The sequence below is a fragment of the Heliconius melpomene genome, chromosome 20 (genome assembly GCF_056956725.1).
Source record: "Heliconius melpomene rosina isolate 202511_hmr_F chromosome 20, ASM5695672v1, whole genome shotgun sequence".
Lineage (NCBI taxonomy): Eukaryota > Metazoa > Arthropoda > Insecta > Lepidoptera > Nymphalidae > Heliconius > Heliconius melpomene.
In genome coordinates this window covers 4,386,496-4,413,526 of record NC_140408.1, presented here as the reverse complement: position 1 = coordinate 4,413,526, position 27,031 = coordinate 4,386,496, and the positions used below count along the sequence as shown (strand labels likewise).

Genomic DNA, 27,031 nt, shown 5'->3' with positions numbered 1-27,031 from the left:
AGAATAATAGTTGGTTTTAGATAAACGTATCCACACATTTCTACAGGTACACACGTTTAATTCTATAGGAACTTTTCCAGGCTCTATTTACTTCGAAATTATTTATTAAGGTAGAAGTTTTATTTTTCTTATGTTTCCAAACCAACTTAGACCGTGGTTTTTAACTTCGTCTCTAATGTTTTCCAGGAGGCGGCGTTGGTGTCTCGGAATGTGTTCGCGCGGCGTTTCTCCTCAGCGCGCCTCTTCACCGCCGGCAGAATACTACACATCGTACGACGAAAGCGCATGGGAATCGAAAAGTTTGTAAACATTACTCTTTTTTAGCCTCTCGCTGAGAAGCCAAAGGAAGGAAGGAAGTTGGGAACCTAGTTTAAAGACACTCTGCTTCCATTAAGATACTTCCGTTTTCCACTTTCCACCGAATTCTGAAGGTATTGCGTGTTGAGTAGCGGAACTCAACACCTCGACACCGGAATGAAGATATGAAAATATTTAATTGATATTAAATATTTAATATTTTTCTGGTGTCGAGATTATTTTTTCGCAATTTCTTTCGCCATTGGGAAATATCCAGTGTCGAATAAGCGGACAAAATCTCTTTTATATTTTTTAAATAATTAACATTGAACGTTTTACATGTCTTACTCTAAACAGCAATGAAGCAGATGAGGAAAGGTAATTTAAAAAATATATATTTTTCTTTTTTTCATTCACTTAAATTTTATATCAAATACATTGATTTTAGGAAAGTGCGCACGCAAGAGCCGTCATACGAAATGCGGTGGGCGTGTCCTGAGGACTTCATGGAACTACAAGTGATGCCAAGGATGCTGCTGGACCATCTGCCGGAGAATGTGCACCGCACCATACAAACAGTGATCGAAGAGAAACACTCGTACCGAGTCACGCAAGTGGTTTGAACAATTAAGATTAAAAAATTAATATTTTCTACAATGACGATTATCGATCAATTTAAGTATGTAATATGTGAGCATGTTCAAAATGTCATGATAAGTACAATTTAGTACATATTTTTGAAGCTGTATCATATTAAAATACTAGATGAATTAAGTTTAAATTATATAAAATCAATATTTTTTCATTTTTTTTATAATTGGAAATCGATATATCGCACCTTTAGAATTATAGAGAGACCATTTAAAAATATCAAGTTTTGGGAAAAGACAAATAAAGATGTGTACAATTATATTTTTGTACAAAAATTAGGCTTACAAAATCATTTTAGAAGATATAGTAGGAAATGCTTTTTAAATTAACTATTGATTTATCTATATTTTTTTTTCTTAAAATCATGGTGCTTTTTTATTAGGTCACAATAATTCTAAAGGTGCGATATGTAGGTATGAATATATGGAGTTGTAATCTCAATATGACATTCACTTTAGTTTTAAGTGGTTCAAACAAATTTATGACAAGATCAATTTTTATATTCCTTTGTAAATACTAGAAATTATCAATTGTACATAGAAATTAAATTATATAAACAAACACTATTTAGGAATGGCATTAGTAGGCGTAATGTGAGAAGACTGTGATGACGTTAGTGTGAAAATATATCAGATTTAAGTATAATTATAGTACGGTCAACAAGTAGTGGCCGCCATGAAGTTAGCTGTAGACGGCTGCGCAGATTTGTTTAAGAGATTTGTACTTTTGTCGAGTGAACAATACGCAAATAAAGAAAACAGAAAATCTAACTTTAGTGCGGCCACGTCTTGTTGTACTGTATCTTCTAGATTATATATTTCAGTGATTTAATACGAATATGATTTTGCATGTCTTTGTCTGTAAATAATGATGCTTTAAACAACTAAGTAAAAGTATTGACGTTCAAAACGTTTTATATAATCTGTCAATCGGTGTTATATTCCTTCAAACTCATCTTGGTTGCTTTAAGTCGAGTTTTAAACTCAATTCATTTGCTCAATTGAAAAGCAATTTTTTTATATATATTTTTTTATTAATAATCATATTTTAATCATGCACTTACTTTAAGACTCGCAAAGCTACCACTAAGTACAATAACTAGTTATAGAATAGGATACTGCGTTACCGGTGTCAATTATGTAAAATATATTATATAATTAATATAATTTTAATTTGTCATCATTAAACATGACTACAAATTCATATATACGGAACACTTTCTGTAAACCCCTAAAATATATTATCATAATGTATTATACAGTACGGTGAACGAGTCGTGGCCGCCTTGAAGTTAGGTGTGATTGGCTGGGCAGTTCTGATTTTACGATTTTTCTTATTTCTGACTATATTGTTGCGCGAAATTTAGGAAGCCTAACTTCAGGGCAACCACGACTCGTTGACCGCACTACACATTGTCGTTCTTTAAGAGATGGCTTCCTTAAATCGAGTTCATAATTTTTTATATATATACCTATACCTATATGTATAATATAGTATGTATATAATTGTAAATATTATGACAGTAGTAGTAAAACTTGCCAAACTATCTACGTATATAGTATATATATATATACCTTCTATCTATTTATAAACTTTATGAACTTCGGGAACAAATTAAACGAACTTGATATATTTATAACCTGCCTCCTATACTTGACTGTACGTCTGTCTGTGGCATTTAACTGTCTTAGATAAATAATATACATTCCAATGTTTTTTTTAAAGTCGACACTCAGTCCTGTTTTCTTGCCTAAGTTGGTTGATGCTTGCTATTTGGTGCCTTAGTGAAGTAATAATCTGTTTTTTTGCTTATTATTATTTTTTTTATTTAATTTATATCTATGAATGCCTATTAAAGTTTATGATAATGTTAGTATTTTTTAATATTTTTTAAATGTTTTTTTTTTAAGTTTCTTATTTTGAACAAATTATTGTATTTTTAATACTGGTAATGATAGGTAATGCAAATGTAATATGAAATTTTAAATGAGTCTCATTGTTAGTTCTTATAATTTTGTCCAGCTTGCAATAAATATTGTTTGTAATTAATAATTTTGTTTACTTAATTATGTATATTCAAGTATTAGAAGGACTGAGGTTCTTTTCACTTGTACCCTAAATTAGGGCTTTATATTCTGTCACTTTTACGTACTAGATGTAGCCAATATATTTGTGTTGGGTTTACCTTTATTTATAATAAAATATATTTTAAGTACTCATCGTTTTATTTTGTCCTAAAAACAAAATCTTTTCATACAATTGTAACTGCTTAAAAATGTGTAAGGAAAAATAAAAGTTTATTAGCAGCCTAATTATCTTTAACATAGCTTAATTTGAGAAGACACTTTAAATTTTGCATTAAAAATAAAACAAAATTTCAGAATAACAAAAGTTTATATAATATTTTTAACAAGATTCACAAATACATTTCTCAGTCAATTTAGAATATCACAGCAATACACTTGTCAAAAACAAGGGGAAGCTAAATTTCGATTATATAATTTATATTTAATATAATATATTATTTTTTAATATAACTTATCAAATAATTACAATGTTACACTTTGGGATATATACTAGACGTCAAATATTATTGAGATCTTATAAATTAATTTATTTTGGGCCAATATCATCTAAGCAGAGTACGCAATTCTGCCATGGCAGCTTGGGATATCGGAGTTTTTTTCTTTTCAGATTTGTATCTATAAAAAATTAGTTACTTTATTAATTCTGACCTTTAGAACTAGAACTAATATCTAATATGAACTAATAATACTTAATATCTAATATGAACACAAGAAATAGCTTTGAGGGTAAAATTTTATTTATATGTAATGTTTTCTAAAATAAACTTATTTATTACCTATATTTAATTTTTATTGCAAGATAAATGCTTAAACATAATGTTTTGTAATGTTTCCTTCTAAGATTTTATTAATTTTTTTTTTATTTCATGAAAATTGAAACCACACAACCCGTTTGAAATTTATGTGTTCGTTCGTTTGATCAAAAAGGTCAGTGTTTAGTTGTTCCACAAACCACTACGTAATATACCCATAACCGACAGAGAATGGAGAACAGAGAATGTATTTCCATTCTTTAAGATTCATATTGAAAATGACATGAGTAAAAATATTATAATAAGACATACCTATTAAGGAAGTCGTGCGCCACGTCTGGCCTGTAGGCGGCGAGGTCGCGCATGTATACCTGGTCGTTGGCGAGTACGCGCCGGTACGCCAGCGCGCGCCACACCGCGCCGACGCCCGACAGCAGCACCAGCCCCTCCATCAGGCTGACAGCGAAATACATTTAAATTATTTGGTGTAATTCGACTTGCTGTGGCCGCCGCATAGTTGTTCGTACTTATAATATTGTTTTGTTGAATGAACAATGTGCAAATGTTCAAAAAGTCTACTTCAGGGCAGCCAGGATTCGTCGACCGTAGTGGACAGATACGTATATTTACGAGAGAAACATTAGACTAAATTCGTCAGCTTAGATTATTTCGCAATTTGGGCGAAAGAAGGAAAGGGGGGCCTAGTAAAACTCACGACTACGATGCGAGACAGATACATTGTTATGCACATGATGCGCATAAAACACGCACATTCATATGCATATTATATGACGCAAAAGTACGTAATTTATTTATCTCGAGATCCTTTTTCGTTAATCCTCAACCCTTTGTTGTTTATCGATCAAAAACAATTAAAAAAGACGTCAAACCCGTTTTATTTAGGCTGAATAAATGAGAAGACATGTCTGACATCTGTCCATCATGACTGATACAAATTGCCTTTAGAGGAAACAATTGATTTGCGACTATTACTATCGCAATAAACTAAACCGTTATCTTATTTAAGCATTTAAACATTTTTATGAATAAACTCCGTCAATTATTGTAATTGTGTAATCTATTTGTCAACTTACCTTAAATAGTCACTCACAAGACTATACGTCTGTTCAGTGCTTCTATTCAAAATAAGTCTCGTTGGCGATGCATTCAAAAGGGATATTTGCAACGCTATTTGCTGCGCTAGAGTGGCCATTTCACCAGCGAACCCAGTACAACCTCCTTGGAGATACAACTCACAGGCATCAGTACAGTGATTCAAGGCTGTCTCTAATAAAGATCTTGTTGGTACATTATCATGGATCAATGGCCATACTGGTTGTTGTGATTTCTTTGTGGTTTTAGTAGCATCTGTCGCCATTTTCTCCAAATCATCGATTAGATCGAATGCCTGTTTCTTTTTCACATTAGCGGCTTCAGCGTGCATGTTGAAGTGTAAGGCAACCATTATATAAGCATCGGTGTCTCCGGGACAATGGGTTTTGAGGAAGTCTAGTAAGCCATGTTTAAATTCAGCGATTTTATCCTGTTTTTGTCCCAACATGTAGTCGAATTGGCCGAGGAGGAATTCGAATTGGTGATTGTCACGTAATGCCTTAAATTAAAAATTGTTATATTAGCATTATTTAATTAGCTTCCTCAGAATTTTTTTAAAGAACTAAATCGTGCTTCACGCTGTAACCCGCACACATCAGGATAGACAGAGGGAATCTAGTGTTAAGACACTCTGTTCCCCACTCCACCGAATTTTGGAAGCATTGCATGTAGAGTGGCGGAACTCCACGCCGGGCTTTGCCTTATTTTACCTTTTTACTTATGATTGGAGGGTATTTCATCCTACCGTAATATATGTAATGATGTAGGTAGGTTAATAATTATTTTAGACTTGTATTTCCATATGCAACATTGCTTTGTCTTTTAATAAACGTTGCACGAACGCTCGCAAGCACACACACATGCACCGCCAACGCATACCGCCACGCCCTCCATGTCAGCTATATGGGGCGGGCCTGCCTGCCTGCCTGTAGTACCTGCAGTATGTAGGCGCATTCCGCATAGCGCGCGAGGCCGGTGAGCAGGCGCACCATGAGGCGCCAGGAGCGCGCGGCCAGCAGGCGCGCCGCCAGCGCCGCCGCCGAGCGCACGCACACCGCCACGCCCTCAGTGTCCACCGCTGCGGAGAAGCACTCGTGCGACACCACCAGCAGCTCGATCGACACTATGTTCACCTGCAAAGGAATGGGAGGCACGTTAATATGTATTTCAGGGATACCAACGCGTCTACTCAAGCAGTTCCGAATTCCTAAAATCACGCGTGTTATTGGCGGCGACGATTCCGACGGCCTTACAATTTGTACGAATGGAATGCCATTGTATTACAAGCGCATACATGTAATGGAAGGGTGATCTTATGGAGATATTTCGTTCCCCACATATTATTAAATACTTGAAACATTGCGTGTTGGGACTACAACGCGCTTTATCTTGTTGCCAGAACAATATGTATATGCGACCTAAAATAATAAAAATCAAAAAATCTAAATAACATAATAATATTTTCTTCTAACCTGTTTTGTAGACAATTTAGCTCCTTTAGTTATCTTCCGTATATTCGATTTAACTTCATATCTAACATGAACATTATTTCTCGATATTACATCAAATAAGTTTCTCCGCGTGTCTCGTGACATCTTATTTCCCGCTGTATACACTGTAGACACTGAATACACAGACTCCGTTTCTGCCGACACTAGTGTCCCCTCCTCGGTCAAAATCGATTCTATTTCATCGCCTTCTACATTCTGATATTCTTCATCGATTAGTGTTTCAACATCGAGACAGCTGTCGTCTAAAACATCTTCTGGAATTTTCAATGTGTTTGTCGCTTTGTAGATCTTTTGGAAAGCCATTAGATGGTCTAATATGAGTCTGCCAATGTGGCTACACGCGTCCGGGCGCATATTAAGGAACATTTCCAAGTCTGAATCAAGTACATAACCCCATAACGTATATTGAAAGTGCTCTTTTTGTCTAAAAGAAGATGTTTTCACTAAGTGCGGTGATATAATGGCTGCGACTAGTTCTCTGCATAGATACTCTGCAACCTACAAATTTAAAAACTTATTTTAATTAATTTTTTTTCACATCTCCTCGTTGTATTCCGATACGGCAGGATGAGGAAACAGAGCCTAGTGCCAACACACTATTCGTTTTATTAGAAAGGTTTTTAAATTTATTTCCCAAGATCTTGAGGAATAAATTTAATATTGTCTTGACTCGTCTATAAAACCAAAGAATATAATATTATACAGTTTATACAGATTAATGTATAACTATATATATAAACCTAAACTACATATATAGCCATTTATTAATTAAAACGTAAATAGCGTACCTGTTTAGATGGTATGTTGAATGTCTTAAAGACCAGGTTGGCCAGTGCCATTCGAGATCTACCACTGACCAAATTGATGAAGTCCAATGGCCGACTTTGATATTTTAATACCGACGTGTAATCCCAACCAATTTGGAGGGCAATTCGAAAATAGTTGGCCACCTATAAAAATATTATTAAAGAAAAATATCAACACTATTCACATTGTTCCAAGTAATATTATATTTAACGATTTAATGTTTTAGCATATATAAAACATAAAAAAAATATATTGAATTCTTCCCTGTCCACCAAACAAAATAATCCAAAAATAGTCTTAACTACAATGTTTAAAGCTATGGTTAAATAAACGCTTTAAATCCTAATGACTCAAAAATACATCATCTACGTACATACCTGCTTTGCGACAGTCAAGCCACTTTTAACTGCAAGAGCTTCCAAAGCAGAGAGTCTATCAGCTTCTTCCCTTACAGCCAAATGTGGGACGGCGTCTCCGTCTTGCCGTTCTTGGATTACCACTAGTTCTTCGAAACTCGTTTCCGAGTTTTCTGAAACTATTTTTTTCATTTATTATCAGCTTTAAGCTGTATTTCGCATATAGTAGGATAGGCAACCTAGTAATAAGACACTACGTCTTCTACTTTACGCCGAATTTTTGAGACATTACTAGTTGAGTGGAGGAACTGAACGCGAAGCTTTGCCGCGTTATCAGAGCAAAGTAAAGGAAATATTGTTTCATTCCAACGAGTCGGAAAAGAACGGCAGCATTTTTTAAAATTTATCCATAATCTCTCGCAAAATTAACAATCCCTCTGAAAATATCTAGCAAATTGCAAGAAGTAACTTAACTGCCTATAACTACATCACTTAGATAGTACCTAAAAGTAATAATATATAGAGAAGAGATAGATAGATATATAACAATATTTGATAATGAATACCTTAAAAATAAATAAGATACTGACCTGATAATTTATATTGTAATGTAGGCGAAGATATTACTAAACGCAACTCTTGAGGCAATTCGTATGGGGAGCATGTACCTTCAGCCAGTCTAAGACATGTTCGTATAATTTGCACCGGACAGGCTGGCGTCCTATATTTATATTCCTCTGGTGTTCTGAACAAAGCTGATAATCGAAACGCTTCCACAATTAATTTTAATTCCAAAAGTTTATTCACTGCCTTCTGCCAACGCTCAATATCCTCAGCTTCCTCCAACATTTCAACTTTCTCGATATTCATTACGTCTGATTCCATTTCGATTTCGTGCAGTGTTTGCGTAAATGGTTTTTCTTCATAAAGCATATCGACCTTTGGGGATCCAAACGGTTCTTTTTGATCGTTAAGTACGAACTTTGTAGTGCCTTGATAATCATTGAACACGATATCTGTGTTAGGATCAATTAGTAAATAAGATTCCCACATTTCGTGTTCAATTTCCTCCCTTTTGTCTCCATAAATATGGTTTTCTTCGAACCAACTCATCATTACTCGGTAGGAATAGAACTTTTGATGACGTTCATTCATATGTGTGGGGATTCTTGATAGGAATTCAATGGCTTTGTTTAAAGTGACTCCTGCTTCTTTAAAGGCTTCGCTGCATTGTGCGACGAAACGTGTTATGTCTTTATCGTCAACGATAGTATCGTCTTCGGTTATAGAAGTGACTTTTTTGTACTTCTTTTCCCATTCAGATATTAAAATGTCGTCAACAAGGAGGCCAGCTAGTTTTGCAATTTTTAATGCTATGTCGTATTTTTTATCTCGTGTATACATCTCCACGCACTCTTGGAAGTAACTTGACGCATCGTCTTGCAACATTTTTGATATATCCATAACTGTAGAAGTTTCCATAGATATTTCGAAGATTTCATAGAGAGTTGTGAAATTGGTTGATGGCACTGTAAAAAATATTTACGATTTTATTTTGTTTGTTCACACATGTCACATATTTTGCCTTCCACAACCTTTTAAGTTTGTTCTTTGCACAATATTTAAGTACACTTCATATATTTACGAAAGCATCATAATAAATCATTCTTAAATTGTAAAAGAATACCATTGACAAAATCTATAGTACTCACCAATAAAATCTCTTCCAAAATGGACATTAGCCAGGCATCTCAGAAATTCCTTTTGATGATAAGCCATGTCGAAATTGTTCATAAGAGCAATTTTTACGAGAGAAACTGCTATTTTCTGTAACGATTCCTTAGACAATTCATAAGGTAAACTGCTTGCATCCACGCTGTATCTCCGAAGACAATGTTGGATGAAACTATTCAGATACTTGTTCGTGTCCGTATCAAAAATAAGGAGGCGGACGCTCCGGTAAAGAAAAGCTGTTAGCAGTGCAAGAGGACTTTCCTGTTAAATATAAAATAACATTATCCAGTAACTAGTCGATTTTTTGACTATTTTAAACACATCTATTGAAGAGAAATTAATTTGATACATCGTTATATAGTTCCTAGTATATATTTTTCAGCTTCACGCTCTATCCCGCGCTCAACATAATAGGGAGTGAAACCAGTAATAAGACACTCCAATCCCCATTTTTCGAAACCTATATGTGTATATTATAAATGGCTAATAATTTAAATACACACTTACCGGTAAAAATATAAGCATAGATTCGTGTAACGTAGAAACGTATCCTTCTCCGAGACATATTTCAGCCACTCGTTGGAACAGTTGTGCCGGCACGTTCTGTGCGATCTCCGCCTGTAAGGCTTCACGACTTCTGGCATTCGGTTCCAAAGAAGAAAGTATCCAATGTGCCCATAATACATCTACTGCATTGGGCTGTGAATCAAAACACAATATTTTATATTATGATTATTATATTATTTACATGTAAGTAATAAGTATAATATATAAAATTAATGCTAACTACTTATTTGAAAATAATTTAATATAATAATATTATGAGTATAACATATACAATCGTGAAGTTGGCATTAAACATCTAATTAAACGTGATGATTGTGTGTTCCTATAAATATGAAAATTACGTATTTATCAAAGACGTTCGAAAAATACAGAATATTAAAAATAAAATTGAAAAGATTAAAATAAAACATAAATTGTATCAATAAAACGTCTGATTGTAAACATGGGGGTTGTGAGTTCTATCTCAAGCAGTGTCTTGACTAGTAGACAATAAGTTCAGTATGCTTATAAGTGATATGTGAAGTTTAACAATCTCCTCTGTGTGTTCTCCATACAATGTGACATTGCCGAAGTGATTGGTGCTCAACTGGCACGCTCAAGGCGAAAATATAGCATAAATTAAGAACTGAAATGTTCATTAGTTATAAAATAAGTTATTTACCTCATAACAACTAGCAATAAGAACCAACAAGGGTTCCCTATAGACGTCAGCAGCTCGTAGAAGGGCAGCGGGAGGGTCCTCCGGCCCGTGACACGCCGCCGCCACTTCCCACAACTCACGACCCATGTACGTGCTTGAGGGTAACTCAAATGTCAGGCTTTGTGTTGGACTCTGAAATTTTTGGTTTGGAATTTTTTTCTGTTGTTGTTTGCTAAACTAAACATAACTTGAGTGTACGAAACATACTATCCAATGGTCTATTATTATTCTATGTATAAGTTGTACATGCTTAGAATTAGCCATGAAAAATTTACGCTTACACGACAAAGACAAAGCTTTGTTTATTCTCTAACATCTTTTATGAAGTAAAGTATAAGTAAATAAATATAACTGTAAGTGTGCAAAGTACAAGTGGTTGATCGATATTTTCATAAGAAGAAGAAGACTATACCCAAATTATCTAATCAAAAGTAGAAGTATACATTAAAATAATAGTGCAAAGTTTTATTAATAATAAAATTACCTGACTGACACTGTCAATTGAACTCAGTCGTGTCAATCTTCTTTGTCCATTATTCGAATTAGACTTTTGATCTTTGTCGTCATCAAGTGTTCTATGCGTCATGATATGTTTCAAATGCTCCGAATAGGATTTTCTACCAAACTCCTGGGATAGCTGAAGCATTTGTGCTAGAGGATAACGAAAAACATCTCCAAACAGTAGGAAATTGAACCAGGAATTGCTTTTGATAAACTCCCGTAGCTGCATTTCAGGTAACGGTAAATTATGAAGCAATGCAAATTTGACCATCGTTTGAGATTCGTACAAAACCAAGGACATGTCAAATTTCCCTTGAGATTCTTGAATCTCTTTTAAAGTAATCAATGTTATATCTTCCAAATATTGGAGAATGAGTTTAGCGGTGTCGTCGTTACTTTGAATTAATTTCGTCATATATTCATTTATTATTTTATTAACTTCATTTTCTGACAAACCTTCACGAGCCATAAGATGGTGTTTCATCATTTTAGTGGCTGATATATGAACTCTGCATCTTGTTGGGTTACATCCAATCATGGCGACGAATGATATTGCGCAAGCGGTCAAGGCAGGATCGCACCAATTTTGTAGAGCTAAAGCATGAGCCTCACAACAAGCACTCTTAATGCTTTTCTCTTGCAGCCTATTGTATGTCTGATATTGCTGTGACACAAAAGCTTGGCTAGCATTACATGGACGATATTGCTTCAAATAATAAATATGGTTCAGTTTTGCATCATATCCATATCTCTTCATAAGTTTCTTATTTGCAAAGTCTGGCATATCTATTGGTCTTTGTGACAAAGTTTTTAAATTTACATCTACTTCGTCTGACAAAAGACTTCCTAAACTTCGGCGATCTGATTTATCGGGCACTTTATAGTTCATGTTTATATTAATTATTTGAAATTCAAATATTTTAGACACATCCAGTCCTCGATATCCAGACAATAGTTGGTACACATTTACGTCCTTACACTCATACATTTTATTTTCACTTGAATGCTTTTTGAAAACATTGTACAAATGCGGAAGTTTATTTTTATATCCCATATTCGGAAGTTTAAAATCTTTGAATTCTAAAAACTCTTTTTCGGAAAATATATCAAATAAATTAGCCTTATCTTCAAGTAAAAGCATGCCCAACACCAAATAAGGGTTAGAAGATATATAGTCATTAATATCATCTTTAGCTATTTGTTGGCATGTTTTATATACTGGTACAACATGGCTTTGCCTGTCAACTGTTGGCTCAATGCTTTTAAATAGTAACCACAAATCTATACAATCTTTTGTTTCCTGTTCCAAGTCTGACAGATCTGCATCTAATATATAACTTTCAAAGCACATAGTTAAAAGTTTATACAATTTATTTTTCACAAAATATTTAACCAATTCTAAGTAAAATTCTTGACTAGTCATTGTTGCACAAGATTCAGAAAAAATTTCATCAAGCAGTTTCAAATTTTGAGTTCTGGTCAGTCTTGAAATAATTTGGAACAAATCATGTTTCTTATCATCCATAATAATTCCATAGGAAGACAATGTATCATAGATACACATTTTAGTGTAATCAAAGCACTTATTGTTAGCAATCATGTTTATCATTTCCTCTGATATTGACCATTTACGAAATATTTCGTCTAACGTGTCAAGAACTTCATTTGTAAATCCTTTTGTGTCAACATTCAGAAGTTTTTGAACAAAATTGTCATTGTTAAAGAAATTATAGCGTGCATTCATATCACGTACGACTTCTGACATCTGGACATTTATCCAGCGTACTAGTATCATAGATTTGTTGTTTTGTACTAAATGATTCCACATTTGAAATGGTGTTGAAAAATCCAGAAGCGAAAATTCTGGAAAATAGATAAGTTTCATCATGTAATGCAATATTTATTTATGTTTATTATTTTAGCTTCAGAAAATGGGTAGATAAAGAAAAGCTATATTCTATTCACGGAGACGAGAGGTAAAAGGTAAACAAATCATAAAAAGGATACAAGGTAAACAAATCAAGAAAAGGAAGGAAGGTTTATTGATGGAGTTACTAATCTAAAGATTTTATTGTTTAAATAAAAAAATATATATCTATGGATTTTGAGGCCATTTGTGGCGTAGGAGCTCAAAGTGTGCTGCAAAATCGACTGGTTGTGGATTCGATCCCCACTCGAGGAAATGAAATATTTATTTAAATATATATTTCCATATCATCTCTTTGGTTGAGTTCCACCACTCAACACACAATTCCTCCAAAATTTGGCAAAAAGTGGGGAATGGAGTGTCTTAACACTAGGTTCCCTCTGCCTACCCTGCTGTGTACGGGATACAGTATGAAGCTGATTTATTTTATTTATTTTTCTAAATAATTTAACCATTATCCATCATGTTTTCAATAATATTTGACATACAAACAAAGTATACTAGATAATACTATTTTATGCCTGTGATTTCTTTAGTAAATAATAAAGAATAACTGCTTAAACAACAATACATTCATTGACAATACAAAACCAATAAATATGACCTATTGAAATTTTTTAAATAAATATATTTATATTTTATTAGTGGTTGAAACTGAACTGACTGTAAATGCATTAACTGAGGGTTCAATCCACACTCAGAGTGAAGAATTATTTTCATTTCTTGACTTTGGTAAGAGAAAGTGTGTTACTAAGCCACTCAGCATGGTGAAGAGAGAAATAAAGAGAACTTCAACTCTAGGCTCTGTCTGTGCGCTCTGAAAGCTGAAAAATATAAATAATATTTGCTTTGGTTTCTTTAATTTAAAGTTTTTTGGATATATATTTATAATTAAGACAATTTATAAGTTTTAAACTTACCAAAAGTGTCAAAAAACAGGCATGTTGCAATTTTGCTTTTCCACTCTAAAGGATATTTTGCTATTTTTTCCACAGTTAAAGCTTTTATTTCACTCTCATTAACAAATACTCTCTCATTACCTATTCCAAACACCTTGTTCTGTTTAAATGTACCATCTACTTCAAATGAGTTTTCCAGGCACCTAAGAAGGTTCCAATGTTTTCTAAAGTCCTCCCATTTATAAAGATTTTCACTTTTTATATCCTTGTTGAGTTTTTGTAAGTGCTCCACTATGAAATCTCTATGCTCAATTTCATTTGCTGTTTCTGCAATAGATAATAAGTGCTCTTCTGGATTCAAATTACATTTATTAAGTATATGAAGAACTTTGAATATTTGTTTTCTCATTAACAACTGTACTGTCCATGCTTTCACCTGAAAATAGTTTGTTATATTTATTGACTACAACTTAAAATACTAATAAAAAGATATCATGTTTTTTACAATTAGTTAAATAATACCTCTGCTAAAAACCAATCTCTAGCAATTGTTTCACTCCAGGAGTTTTTAAAAATCAAATATTTGATAGCTAGATTAATATGAGTGCCCTTAGCTGCTGCTTCACGGACTATATCTCTGGAAGATTTTTCTTCCCAGCAGTTCCAAATGTTTTTTTCATTTTGACTTAAGCCTTCCATTATTAGTCAGGTAGAATATTTTACTTTTATTGCATTATGAAAGGAAAATTACTGTATACCTATCAATATTTATAAAAATATAAAATCATAAATTTTATTAATGTTATGGGCTAGCATTTACTCAAACACTATGCACAATGTAAATTTAAAATGTTAAGCAATCAATTAGAATACCACAAATATAAACAAATAATTTTATAATAATAACTATTGCTTTATCGCTTTAGTTTTATTATAGGTACTGTAATTTTATTGTACAACAATCAAGGAACATAAATACTAGATTACTAGATTATGACAACAATATTATCAGTCATTTGTCAATGTCAAATTCTTTATTACTGTTACTGTTGTCGATGTTGCTAACAGATAATTTATTCTTGTAATATTGTTCTTGTTTAAATAAATTATTGTATAAATATAATACGGTACCGTATCACTGAATTTTAATGTGTATGCCGTTTGCTGTACAAAAATATTTCATAAACCGGGTGATATTTGATAAATGCTACGATTCTTAAAATTTGAATTAACCTGCCCACGTAAACATATCTCCTAAAATATGGGTTATAGCACTAACATACAACATACTTACGTATCGCTTTTATGTTTGAACTAGATCAAATTTTGCACATTAGGTTTTTTAAATTAATTTATGTAGGAGATACTTTAGCCACCCTGGTACATGATTACAATTATGTTCATGATCCTATTATTTATTTGAAACAATAACAATCACTACCGTACTACAATTACGGTGAATTGTATCGTGTCTAAGTAATAATTGTGTTTGTATTTAATTGCTAAGCAACCACAAGTTTGAAGTACTAACTAAAAAATAGTAACAAGAAAGCAATAAGAAAATAAATTAATTAACCATTTATTATAAACGTACCAAATAATAATGGCAGAAGAATTAGAAAAAGCACACCTTTATTATGATAATATTAATAAAATTAGAGTTATTGATAATTCAGTTTTGAAAGAAACAGAAGATTTAAAGGACACTTGTAAGGATTACGATATAAGTGTGTACTTACAAATATTTTATTCTTTGTTTTTTGGATAGTAAGAATAATATGCTGTCAGCTGCATGAAATAAAAGAGTTCTTTATTTTTAGAGGTTCAAGACTTTGGAAAAATAATTACCTCGTTGTTAGATATGTTGAAAGAACTTGGAGACAACGTGGAAAGACAAAAAATGGCAGCCATAGGCGCTACAAATCTGTTGAAATCCATCGCAAAAGATAGAGAAAGTGAACAAGCTAAACTACAGGTAAGTAACACAACATAAACAATTATAATAGAAAAGCAATTTAAGCACGATTATAAGTTATTCCAACGGGTTCCGATCCCAAGGTTGATTGTTTCAGACCCAGAAAAACAAACAACAGAGAGACCAATAAAATAATATTACATACTACTTAAATGTAAATATTAAATACTAAATGTATGTGTGTAATATTATTTTATTGTGTAATATTCTTTAAATGTTTTCAGGCTGAAATAAACGACAAGTCAATAATTCTTGAGCAATTAGATAGCGAATATGATGCTCTTCAGATTTTGGAAGCTACTCAAATGGAGACTATCGACTACTTGACGCAACTACGATAATTACCTTACACTTAATATAAATAAAAGAAAATAAATATTTTAATTTTTCCTTCTTTTTAACCGACTTCTGTAAGAAAAGGAGGTTATCAATTCGACTGTATTTTTTTATTTTTTTTTTATGTTTGTTACCTCATAACTTTTAACTGGGTGGACCGATTTTGATAATTTTTATTAATTTTATTTTTTATTAATTTCGATTTTATTAATTTTTTATTTGAAAGGTATAGCTTCCCGGATGGTCCCATTTTTTTTTGGTCCATATCTGACAATGGTATCCATGAGAAAATCACATAAGTCTTAAATTTGCATTATGCATGTGCGCGACTAATAGCCGAATAACTCAATGTCGCGCCAACCGATTTTGATGATTCTTTTTTTATTTGAAAGGATACACTTCAAGGATAATTTGGTGAAAGTTTGGTTAGGTTTCGATTATGGAATCTGGAGAAAATTGAGAAAGTTTGTTTTTTTTTGGTCAAAAATTAATTATACTGTAATAGTTACAAGCAAAAACTTTTTAAATTGATGTCAGAAGTGAGATTCCTGATCGTTGCATTTCTTTTCAACCAATCTCAAAAAAGAGGATGTTCTCATTTTCAACCAACTTCAAAAAAGGGAGATTCCGAATTCACCCGAATACTTTTTATGTTTGTTCTTGTCAATATACCAAAATGTAACTTTGCACAAAAATAATAGCTAATTAAATGAAGTTTTACATAGAACAATCACAACCACTCGTTGACAACCACTACCACCACCATCACCACTCGTTCAAGAAGCATCATTTTAAGATCTACCCATCACTAAAAATCGTAAAATAAATTAATTTTTAACAAAAACAAAAACCGACTTCTAACAACGAACTAAAAAGTGAAAAATAATTATATAAAGATTTTATAATTTTGAAGTCGGTGTCAAACTAATGCAACAACACCTTTACTACAATATCTAATTACTAAGCCTGTTTGTTTTACTTGGCACCGACTTCAAAATTATAAAATCTTTATATAATTATTTTTCACTTTTTAGTTCGTTGTTAGAAGTCGGTTTTTGTTTTTGTTAAAAATTAATTTATTAGTTTACTGTTGGGTTATTATATCGTGGCCTGGGCTGAATAGTAATCTGTATTTTATGCCTTTAAAAAAGTATGGTATGGGAATATTTTCCTTTAATTAGTTTAATTAATGCTTGCCTATCAACAACAAAAAAAAATATTAAACTTTCTATCATCCAGATTTTTTGACTACTATTTTCTCTATTTCCCGCCCAAAGACGTCCGATACAAACATCGGCATAATGGCCAAAAATAAAGAACCATGTCTAACTAGAAGAGATACATACATATTTTTAGCAATTATACATAAATTGGCTTCGCGTGGAGGCGTCTCCTCGCTTTGCGTTCTTTACCGAATTTTTCATGGGGAGAGTTCTGGGGAACTGCTTGACCTGGTACCTGCCGCCGAATTTTCTAACCGTACAGTACGTCATAAGCTCGTATTATCCCTATCATCTGAATACATGGCACTTCACTACTGGGCTATTTCGTAGAAACTTCCTTCCGCGCGCCACGCAAGGTAACAAGTTTCTTCTGCCTACCCTACGTTCTAGTTACAACGCAAAAGTAAAAAAAATATGTAATTTATGCATATATTGAAATAATGATCCTTTTACTGTTCTATAATGTTTACTTTCTATGTTACATCCCCTTATTGATACTTGTTTATTACTAGTTTTATTATTAGACGCCATGGCATTAAATTTCTATTTTCATTTCTTCGCCTTGGTGTCGAGGCAAACGGAAATGTTGAGTTGAGTTCCACCACGCTCGATAACTCAGCAGAAAATAGGCAACGGAGTCCCTTAACTCTGGGTTCCCACTGCTTACTCTGCTGTGTGCGGAATACAGCGTGAACCTGAATTATTTATTTTTATTAATTAGTTTTATCTTTGATTTATTCGTTTTTTTGTTTATGTAACATAATGTTTGTGTATGTTATTATTAGTATTTATATTGAAAAACATGCGAGAAATAATAGATGCAAAATAGAGTCTGTAAAAATGTATTTTTTCATAATATTACCTGATTCACACAATGAAGAAGTAATTGTAAACCAAATTCTACAGTGATAATTTAATTATTTCAACATCTATTTGCAATATATTAAACGACAACTGAAACTTGCATAATTTATTGATCTTTTTTTTCCAAAATGTCCTGTGATAGAAAAATATTACTACTTACATTTAGAGTAACATATAAATACGTAATGAATTAAAATATACATTCACTCCCTTGATTCAAAATTTAACTTTAGAATTTTTTGTAGGAACATGCCAATTACAATGTCACAATTGTTAACACCAAACACCTATAAGTACCCTATCAAAATGAAAATAAATTTCAATATATGAATTACACACTTCTGTCAAATGTTGTCAAAAAGAAAGTTATTGATTTTGTCTGTATGTCAGCAAAAAGGATAATGTAAATAAAAAAAATATAGCCCAAAAGTTGCCTCACCCGCCAAACAAAAACGATATTCATAGTCCTTCTTATACTTAAAAGGTGAATCTTAAAGACTAATTACCATTCTTAATCTAAATGCTTAAGCTATTTTCATCAAGTCAGTTCTATATTATCAACGGGTCTACCCTTAGTCTTTCATTGCTGTTAATTTTAATCAATATTAATTACAATACAAAATTGAAATGATAGGATTGCAGTTAAATGTTTTCAGGACAATATAAAAAAAAATTACATAATCTACACTTTCTATAATTCAGAATGGAAAGAATAAGCATAATAAATCAAGAAAATAAAAAAATACTTGTAAAAGAGCTTTCATAATAACAAAATATAGTATAATGATGCAGGATATATGAATGGAATGCATCAAAATTAAATTAGAACGAAAATACTTAATATTGAGGTCGTATAGCATTAATCGTCACGATAAATAGTGCACAAGATATTAAAGAAATCAATTTGTTTTGATTAACCGAAAACAAAAACTGTTTAAGTTAAAATGTAAAGGAAATTCAATATAAAGTTTAGAAAAATGTCATTAGAACTACAGCGATTCACCATTGAATGTCTCTAAGAATGCAATACACTGTGTACTTAATGATAGAATTAAACACTTGAAGTCACTACGGAACTAGACAAGGGGTCATCAGTTTTCTGCCTTTTGGAGTCCTGTACGTCTTCACTGGAGTCGTCGGCGGCGCGTTTTTTGGACTCGACGTTATTTGTGTGTTGGGCAACGTCCGAAATAACGCCATCTTTGAATCTTATTATTATTGCTGTCATGTTGTCGCAGCCGGTGCCGTCGCCCACCGTGCTCGGTGCCAGGCAATGGTCGAACATCTACAAAATTTTATCATGAAATGAATATCAAAATATTTTAAATTATTACAAGTTTTCGGCGGAAAGTGAGGAGCAGAGTGTCTTAACACTAGGTTCCCTAGTGTGTACCTAGCGTGTGACTAAAAAAAATCAGTAACATTGTCTGTTTTATGAAAATAATGTGTCACATAAAATACATATCAAAAATATAAATTTTAGTATTTTTTTAAATAATACATACCTCTTCACAAATTTGCGATAGTCTCTCCCTGCCCTCAATCAATCTGGGCAAAATGAAGTCACAAACATCCTGACTTGACATGAAGTTCCATATTCCATCACAAGCAAGGACCATAAACTGGTCCTTCCCTGGCTCTATTGTCAGGGTCTTAACATCTGGTAAAGCAGTTATCATCTGCTCTTTTGCATCCAGCTCTTTGTTTTGTTTATAAGAGTGGTCCCCGATGGCGCGTGACAGGTTTAGTCCACCATTGATCCGACCATCATTGGACACTTTTCCACCAGCTTTTGTGATCCTTTCCAGTTCAGGTGTATCTTCAGGTTTGTGATCTATGGACATGTCTATGGCCTTGCCTTCTCGACAAATTATACAACGGGAGTCGCCTGCATTTGCGACATGTAGCTCATTACCTGTAAAAAGAAATATAAGATAAACATTATTAGCTTAATCATGGTATGTTTTATTAATTAAATTAAATCATTAAATCAGCTTCACACTGTATCCCACACGCAGCAGGGTAGGCAGAAGGAACCTAGTGTTAAGACACTCCGTTCTTCACTTTGCCCACATGGCCTGCGCCTGCATGTGGCACCAGCATGCGATTCTTAATAACAGATTCAAATTCCACACTAGGTAATTGAAATAGTATATATCGTCATTTCGTCGCACTAGTAACGAGGCAAAATGCGGCGTTGTGTTCCGAAATTGCGCGGCAAGCAGGGGACGGTTAGGTATAGCGCGCACTAGTGATTTTTGTCACCGTGACTGTTGCGTCACTGTCACCGTGTACATCACACTTAATGAAGGTGCGCGCATTTGGATACGTGACAATTGGGCGACTTTTTGTCCGCGGAGGACGGTAACACGCCGGTGACGCAACTGTTACCGAATCAATAGATTTCTGACCGTGCGCGCATTAGCAACTAAATGTCAACTCCCCCTTACGGTTTCCATACTAGTCGTCTTCTGCATAAACAAGAAACAGCAGCGGGTTGCATTGCAGCACCGAATTTTAATTTCAAGAATGGTGTCAAGTTCATCACCAAGGCAAAACGTGTGTTTTCATGAAGATGAAATAGACAATGACAATACTAATTGACGAAATTGAGTTCAGGCCATTGCTCTATGACAAATTCCTAAAGGATTATTCAAATAGTAATTTGAAAGCCAATACTTTCTAAGTTTGCCTTTTTTTTCTATTTCTAAATCTCTTCGAGATCCATTTTATCAAATGTAAAAAATTTCGTCACTGTCATCGCAAGTGCGCGCAGTCGCGAAAAGTATGGTGACATGTCAGTGACAAAAAATTTATTGTCACCGTGACAAAAGTCACCAGTGCGCGCTAAGCCTTACAATATTATTTTCAATAAATGAATGTACGATAAAATATTTCTTTACCTTTTAGAAGAGCAACTACTGCTGTGCAACCACTGTCGTTACCAGGTTCCTCAGACATACTGATGTCCTGTTCACCTTCTTCATCACTTGACTCTCCCTCATATTCTTCTTCTTCATCATCCTCGGCCTCACCTAAGAAAATAGTTTTTCAAGTAAACACTGGTTTCTTTACCAATGTTATATACTAACTTAACTAACCCATATAACAATATAAATACTTAACAAACACCATGCTCTATCAGGACAGAGAAGAGCAAGTGTCAAGACATTCCATTCTCCATCCATTAAAATCAAGATAGTATTTGGTGAGTGGTAAAACTCAACATCACACTGTGTCTCACCAAAGTGAATGGTAATCGAATCCAAATGCTGTTCCACTGTGCCACAATGGGAAAGGATATCATCATGTCTATTAATATTATAATATCTGCATTCAAACATGTAAGAGATTTGTCTGATACTTTTTATATCACCAATATAATATTTGCTTAAAGATCTAATGTGTACTTAACACAAACAGAATAAATATTTCAAGATAGTGTTTGATATATTATAATGTTTTTGATTTATAAAATCATACAGTAATTTTAGTGTACTTATAAAAGTTAAATAAAATACACATTTGAATAATAAATACATCTGTAATGTACAGTGAAATAGTTTTTTGGAATATCTTTTATGCCTCAAAGAGCTAATGCGAAAATCATTAATAATGTATGTGTTAGACATGTATAGTCACGTATCAAGATTTTTGTGATTTTATGAGTTTTTGATATTAATATTATTAAAAACTTATCATCTTATTAACATCTTATACTTATTTCTAAGTGAAAATCTATAAACTAATTAATATTAAACAATATTTAATACTTTGTAATTATTTATCATGTTATGTGTAAAGTCAGGGTAAGTTTCACGCCTGCGGGGTATAATAGCAAGGTAGGTAGGTAGAGGGAACCACATGTTAAATATTCCGTTTCCCACGTAGGTATCGTATTGTTTTCGAAGCAATGTGTATTGATTTGGAATAACATAACACCCCGCTTTATCTGCCAGAGCGTGAAAAAAAAAATAATTTAAATACAATCATTCGCCTGAGTTGCAAGAGCGAAATGACAAAGAAGAAGAAAAATCATACATGTGTTTGTGAAGTACATATTTCTCATAACAATTTATAAAACAACAGTTTTTCATTCACATACTTTCATTTGATGACGCCTCCACTCCATTTACATTTTCTTCATCTGAAGAATCAACTTCACCACCTTCAAAGTTTTCATCATTGGAATCACTTTCATCATCATCATCTTCGATGCTGACTTGTTTCAATATAGTTTCATACACTGCAGCTGCAGCTCTTCGAAGATTTGCTTTCTTAGGTCTCTCAGGGCATGCTTTTTCGGAACTTGATACTTTATCTAAAATTGCAAATCATTGTATTTTCTTTTTGTGCAATTTATAGTAGTATGTATCCCCATTTTCTGTTCAATTCTGAGATGTGAATGACTAATTCGATTACGTGTTGAGTGGCAGAACTCAAAGCCGCGCCAACACCAGAGCGAAGAAATGGAAATATAAGTTTAAATAAATATTTAATTTCCTTGAGTGGGAATCAAACTCAAAACCAGCCAGTTTTACAGCCACACTTTGTGCCTCTTCACCACGACTGACTTGATATTTTATACCTAATATATTTTTAAAATTGTATTTAAAATAAATAGCATTTTTTCTTGCCAAATGATATACAAAACACTTACCTGCCTCAACATTTTCATTTTCTTGCTCTTGTAAGCTTGCAAGTGATGTTGACTTCTGCTACTCAACAAGTAATCTCTTAAATATTGAGAGAAAAGTGGGGAATAGAGCGTCATCACACTAGGCTCCATCTGCGTACCCAGCTATAGCAGGATATATCATAAACCTAGAAAAAACATTAAAAAAAAAAACAAAATAAATTACCTTTGCATTTCTCAGAGTTTTGAGGTGTTCCAGATCCATTGGAAGAAGTTATATTATTTTCTCCATCAACTTTTGAATTGGTGACTTCACCATTGCAAACTTCAGAGGAGCCATTTTCAGTCTTAGAATCTGCACTTTGCTCTGGTTGATTACAATTTTCTGCTGAGCTATCTGGGGTGTTTGTCTTGTCTACTTCCATTTCCACAGCTTTCTCAGATACTATGTTATTGTCACTAGTGGATACCTAATGAGATATAAAAGAATTAGAAAACTGTTTAGAATATTAAAAAACACACTTAAAGCTTCTTTCACACTAGGGTTGCTGTCTATACACTCTTTTACCAAAATAACTCACTTATAAAAGTCAACATAAAAATTATCATTTATATATAGTAATTTAATTTTTCCACTGAAGAATTAGCTACTCTTTGTACAAAGATTACTGAGCCCATATTTAGAAACCGCTCTCAACTGTGAGATAGATCTTGACAAAGATTTCGAAATGCCATTTTAGTCATGTATAAATGAAACTGATCTCAGAGTTGAGTGATTTATAAATACGAGCCTATAAAATAAAAAAAAACAAATATGGGTGTATCTATATTTATAGGTGACAATTTGCAGGCATTGCTACAAGCTCCTCTCTATGCAGTGCCACCCACACGCACTCACACCATAAATCCAAGAAATGCTAAGTAGTTTCTTCTCTGATCAAGTAATGCAAGGTTTACTAATTATTAAATATGAAAAATATGCCTCAAAAATTCGGCAGAAAGTGAAAACTGCAATGTCTTAACCCTAGGTTCCCTCTGCCTACCCTGCTGTGTGCAAGATACAGTGTGAAGCAGATTTTTAAAAAAATATATTATCATTGTAACAATTTGCGTTTCTCATTACATATTGTAACTTTTCATACTTAATTTATTACGCATTATTATGAAGATGTATAGCAAACATACTTCTCCATTGACTTCTTTGTCTTCTTCATTTGAATTTGTTGAAGATACTCCACCAGCATCGTCATCTGTTTTCTTGATTTCTTTCTCTGGGACTCCATTCTTACTAGATGTGGCCTCCTCAGGGGCTTGCTCCGAACTTGAACCTGCAGCAGCAATCCCTGCACTTGAGCTTGAAGTTCCAGCTCCTATCAGAATGGTTTAATTAAAATATCATGTTACTGTGTTTTTTCATTGAGAGAATATAGTGGCTAAACACTCCATTCCCCACTTTCTGTCTAATTTTCGGATATTATATGAATAAGAGATATATTATAGAGAAAATTAAAGAAATATTTAATTCTTTGAGTGTAAATTGGACCCACGACTATATCTACAATCAAACACCGTGCCATTACACTACAGCCTTTACTATAACTTTACTTCTACTTTGTTGTAGTTTTCATTTGCAACAAACTCATCACTCATAACAAATAAACAAAATTAATTTTATCTATATAATATTAATTAATTCATATTTTACGGAATACATTTTTTTTATTATACACAAAAAGAGAATTTATCTAGCTTAAAAGCCAACAATGCACCTTGGTGTAGGTCCTCTGATGTTACATGGGGGTCATAAGCATAGCCTATCACTTACCTCCAGATGACCTGCATGCTTCTTGGCTTTGTCTTTGCTATAAAAAAAAAACAATTTATTTACCTGAGCTTCCTGGTTCATCCATATTTTTCTTAGCTCTCAGGCATGGGGAAAGTGGAGTTGCTGTATCTCCTAATCTAGCTCGATGAAGGGTACTTAGTTTATTTTCATACTTGGCCAAGACCTCCTAAAGAAACATTAAGTTGCTATTTATAGAAATTAAATGTAATTATATTTATTTGAGGCCAGTCATAGTGCAGGGGCAAGAGTGTGACTGTAAACAAAAATTGTGGGTTCAATTTCCATTGGGGGGAATGAAATATTTAATATTTTCATTTCCTCTCTCTTGGTATGAGGCAATGCATGGTGTTGAGTTCCAAAACTGAACACCATATGCCTCCACAATTCAATGGAAAGTGGGAATGGAAGTGTCTAAACACTAAGTTCCCAAGTTGCCACTGTCCACTCTGCTATGTGTGGGATACAGCATGAAGTTAAAAAAAAAGAATGTAATTAAAATCTTTACTTATGTAGTAAATTTTTCCAATATTTAAAATATAATATGTATAAGTTGTTAAGTATAAAAGATCCACTTATAAATAAACATATCAAGTAAAAAAATGTGCAAAATTAAGATATATATGTTACCTGCAAAGGAAGTGTAGCATCTTTATACAAATTACTGATACTTTCATCATCTGATTCCTCATTGTCACTTGGTCCAGGTGGGTTAATTTCACCTGCTCATAGAAAAGTAAACTATAAGATATTACTACATAATAATTTACATTTTATAGGATTTAGTATACTAACATAAAATAATGTGGTGTATGGAGTGTCTTAACAGTACATTCCCTCTATTTACCCTACTGTGTGCAGGCTACAGCTCGAAGCTGATTAGTTTTTTTAACATATAATAAAAGCTTACCAGCCAATTCTTTTAAAATGTCCATGACTTCTTTGGTAGCAATTGCCGCATCAAAACCAAGAAAAGCATCAGTTAAAGCTTTCACCATATCTCCATTTTTATAGGCCTCTGTGTTCTTTATGAAATTAGGTAAATTTTGAGAACAATATGTAGCTACTTCTGCACCTCCATGTCCATCATAAACAGCAAACAATGATATGTTTTCATCAAAATCAAGAATTGTGTTATGGGCATCCTAGAAATAAAAAATATTGAATAAAACAATCGCATTTTATTCCATTTAATGTTTTTCTGGGCCTTAAGTAAATAAACGGCTCTTCCTAAACTATACTTGCTTACACACGAACGACAATGGAGTAACGTGAATTTCATACAACAAATAGTACACAATACTGATATTCTTTACGTATATACTTGAAACTATAGAATTAGTTTTTAGATATTTCACTGCGTAAAGAATAATAAAATTGTATAATTAGTAACGAAACACTATCTCACTTCTTGGTTGACACGCCAACCCTGCATTGAACTTGCGCCACATTCAATTTTGTTGTTCACTTCATCACTAGACATTTTTTCAGTAACTGGTTCTGATAAATAAGCACCCATTTTGCTTAATTATTGCATGAAATCTAATTCTAAAATAACTGACGCGCCAAGTACCCTAAAATCGGTGCGGGCGGCAAGCACAGATGAGGAACGCGACAAGCTTAAAATCCACAGACTATTATCATGAATTCATTGTAATTTAAGCACAGAACACATTTAACGAATGAAATAATTGTTAATGATGGTTGTACATAAGGAAAGCTGTACATCACAAGACTTTTCAAGATATCTTAATATTATTTACCTTTGTATATATTTATCATATACATTATTGTTTATGTTCTATCTTTTATAATATTTTAAACAATTGTACAATAAATGTTATATTTGATTTTAAGGAAGGAAATTAATATAATTAATTCTTTCAGTGGGGACCGAACCCACAACCATTACTTTTCAGGCAGACACTCTCCCATTGCACAACATTAGCCATATTTGACTAATATTATCAACATTAATTAATAATAATATTTTTTTTTTTAAGTATTGTAATTTCAATATCGTTTGATTAGAATTTATCCCAATATTTATTAAAATCACGGAAAAAAAGGTACAATAAACTACTACTAAAAAATATCGTCATCTAACTTTTTTTTAAAGATATCTTTAAAGAATTCAGGAATAATAGAATTTTAAATAAATCTAAGTTATTTTATTTAAAGTTTTTGCATGCACATGATCAAAAGTAATAAGAAGCTTGTTTACATTACATTACATTTAGGAACTGTAAATA

The 27,031-nt window shown here is 33.0% G+C and overlaps 4 protein-coding genes across 11 annotated transcripts in view; 2 read left to right on the top strand and 2 right to left on the bottom strand.

Moving 5' to 3' along the window:
* inaE (inactivation no afterpotential E) overlaps window positions 1-3,163 on the top strand; it is a 40,154-nt gene extending 36,991 nt beyond the window's left edge. For 4 of the 7 annotated variants that reach the window (XM_085204860.1, XM_085204859.1, XM_085204863.1 and 1 more), the window contains exons 13-15: window positions 187-299; window positions 655-675; window positions 746-3,163. In XM_085204860.1, coding sequence (XP_085060986.1) covers window positions 187-299; window positions 655-675; window positions 746-920 — 309 coding nt within the window. In that variant the 3' untranslated portion in view covers window positions 921-3,163. The remainder of the gene's footprint in view (window positions 1-186; window positions 300-654; window positions 676-745) is intronic. The other 3 variants (XM_085204862.1, XM_085204865.1, XM_085204864.1) reach the window with 1 other exon arrangement.
* Window positions 3,164-3,323: 160 nt separating this feature from the next.
* LOC146527621 (spatacsin) lies at window positions 3,324-14,860 on the bottom strand. Of its 2 annotated transcripts, none has more exons than XM_085204858.1 (14): window positions 14,425-14,860; window positions 13,924-14,338; window positions 11,060-12,939; window positions 10,537-10,707; window positions 9,816-10,007; window positions 9,287-9,569; window positions 8,165-9,103; window positions 7,596-7,747; window positions 7,200-7,361; window positions 6,373-6,909; window positions 5,836-6,033; window positions 4,882-5,399; window positions 4,100-4,243; window positions 3,324-3,650 (listed from the first exon to the last, which is right to left on the bottom strand). In XM_085204858.1, exons 1-14 carry the CDS (start codon window positions 14,599-14,601, stop codon window positions 3,578-3,580), a joined length of 5,841 nt encoding a protein of 1,946 aa, XP_085060984.1. In that variant the 5' UTR covers window positions 14,602-14,860; the 3' UTR covers window positions 3,324-3,577. The 2 variants fall into 2 exon arrangements, with proteins under 2 accessions (XP_085060984.1, XP_085060983.1); XM_085204857.1 differs by having other exon boundaries at window positions 7,596-7,753; window positions 14,425-14,858.
* A 247-nt stretch (window positions 14,861-15,107) lies between these two features.
* On the top strand, window positions 15,108-16,261 carry IFT20 (intraflagellar transport 20). Its single transcript, XM_085204733.1, has 3 exons — window positions 15,108-15,629; window positions 15,723-15,877; window positions 16,102-16,261. Exons 1-3 carry the CDS (start codon window positions 15,506-15,508, stop codon window positions 16,216-16,218), a joined length of 396 nt encoding a protein of 131 aa, XP_085060859.1. The 5' UTR covers window positions 15,108-15,505; the 3' UTR covers window positions 16,219-16,261.
* A 2,001-nt stretch (window positions 16,262-18,262) lies between these two features.
* LOC146527619 (protein phosphatase 1G) lies at window positions 18,263-26,440 on the bottom strand. The gene is made up of 10 exons (XM_085204732.1): window positions 26,188-26,440; window positions 25,690-25,924; window positions 25,410-25,501; window positions 24,825-24,948; window positions 24,122-24,306; window positions 23,163-23,406; window positions 22,406-22,621; window positions 21,204-21,335; window positions 19,806-20,215; window positions 18,263-19,585 (listed from the first exon to the last, which is right to left on the bottom strand). The coding sequence occupies exons 1-10, from the start codon at window positions 26,296-26,298 to the stop codon at window positions 19,352-19,354; spliced, it is 1,983 nt and encodes a 660-aa protein (XP_085060858.1). The 5' UTR covers window positions 26,299-26,440; the 3' UTR covers window positions 18,263-19,351.
* Between the last annotated feature and the right edge of the window lie 591 nt (window positions 26,441-27,031).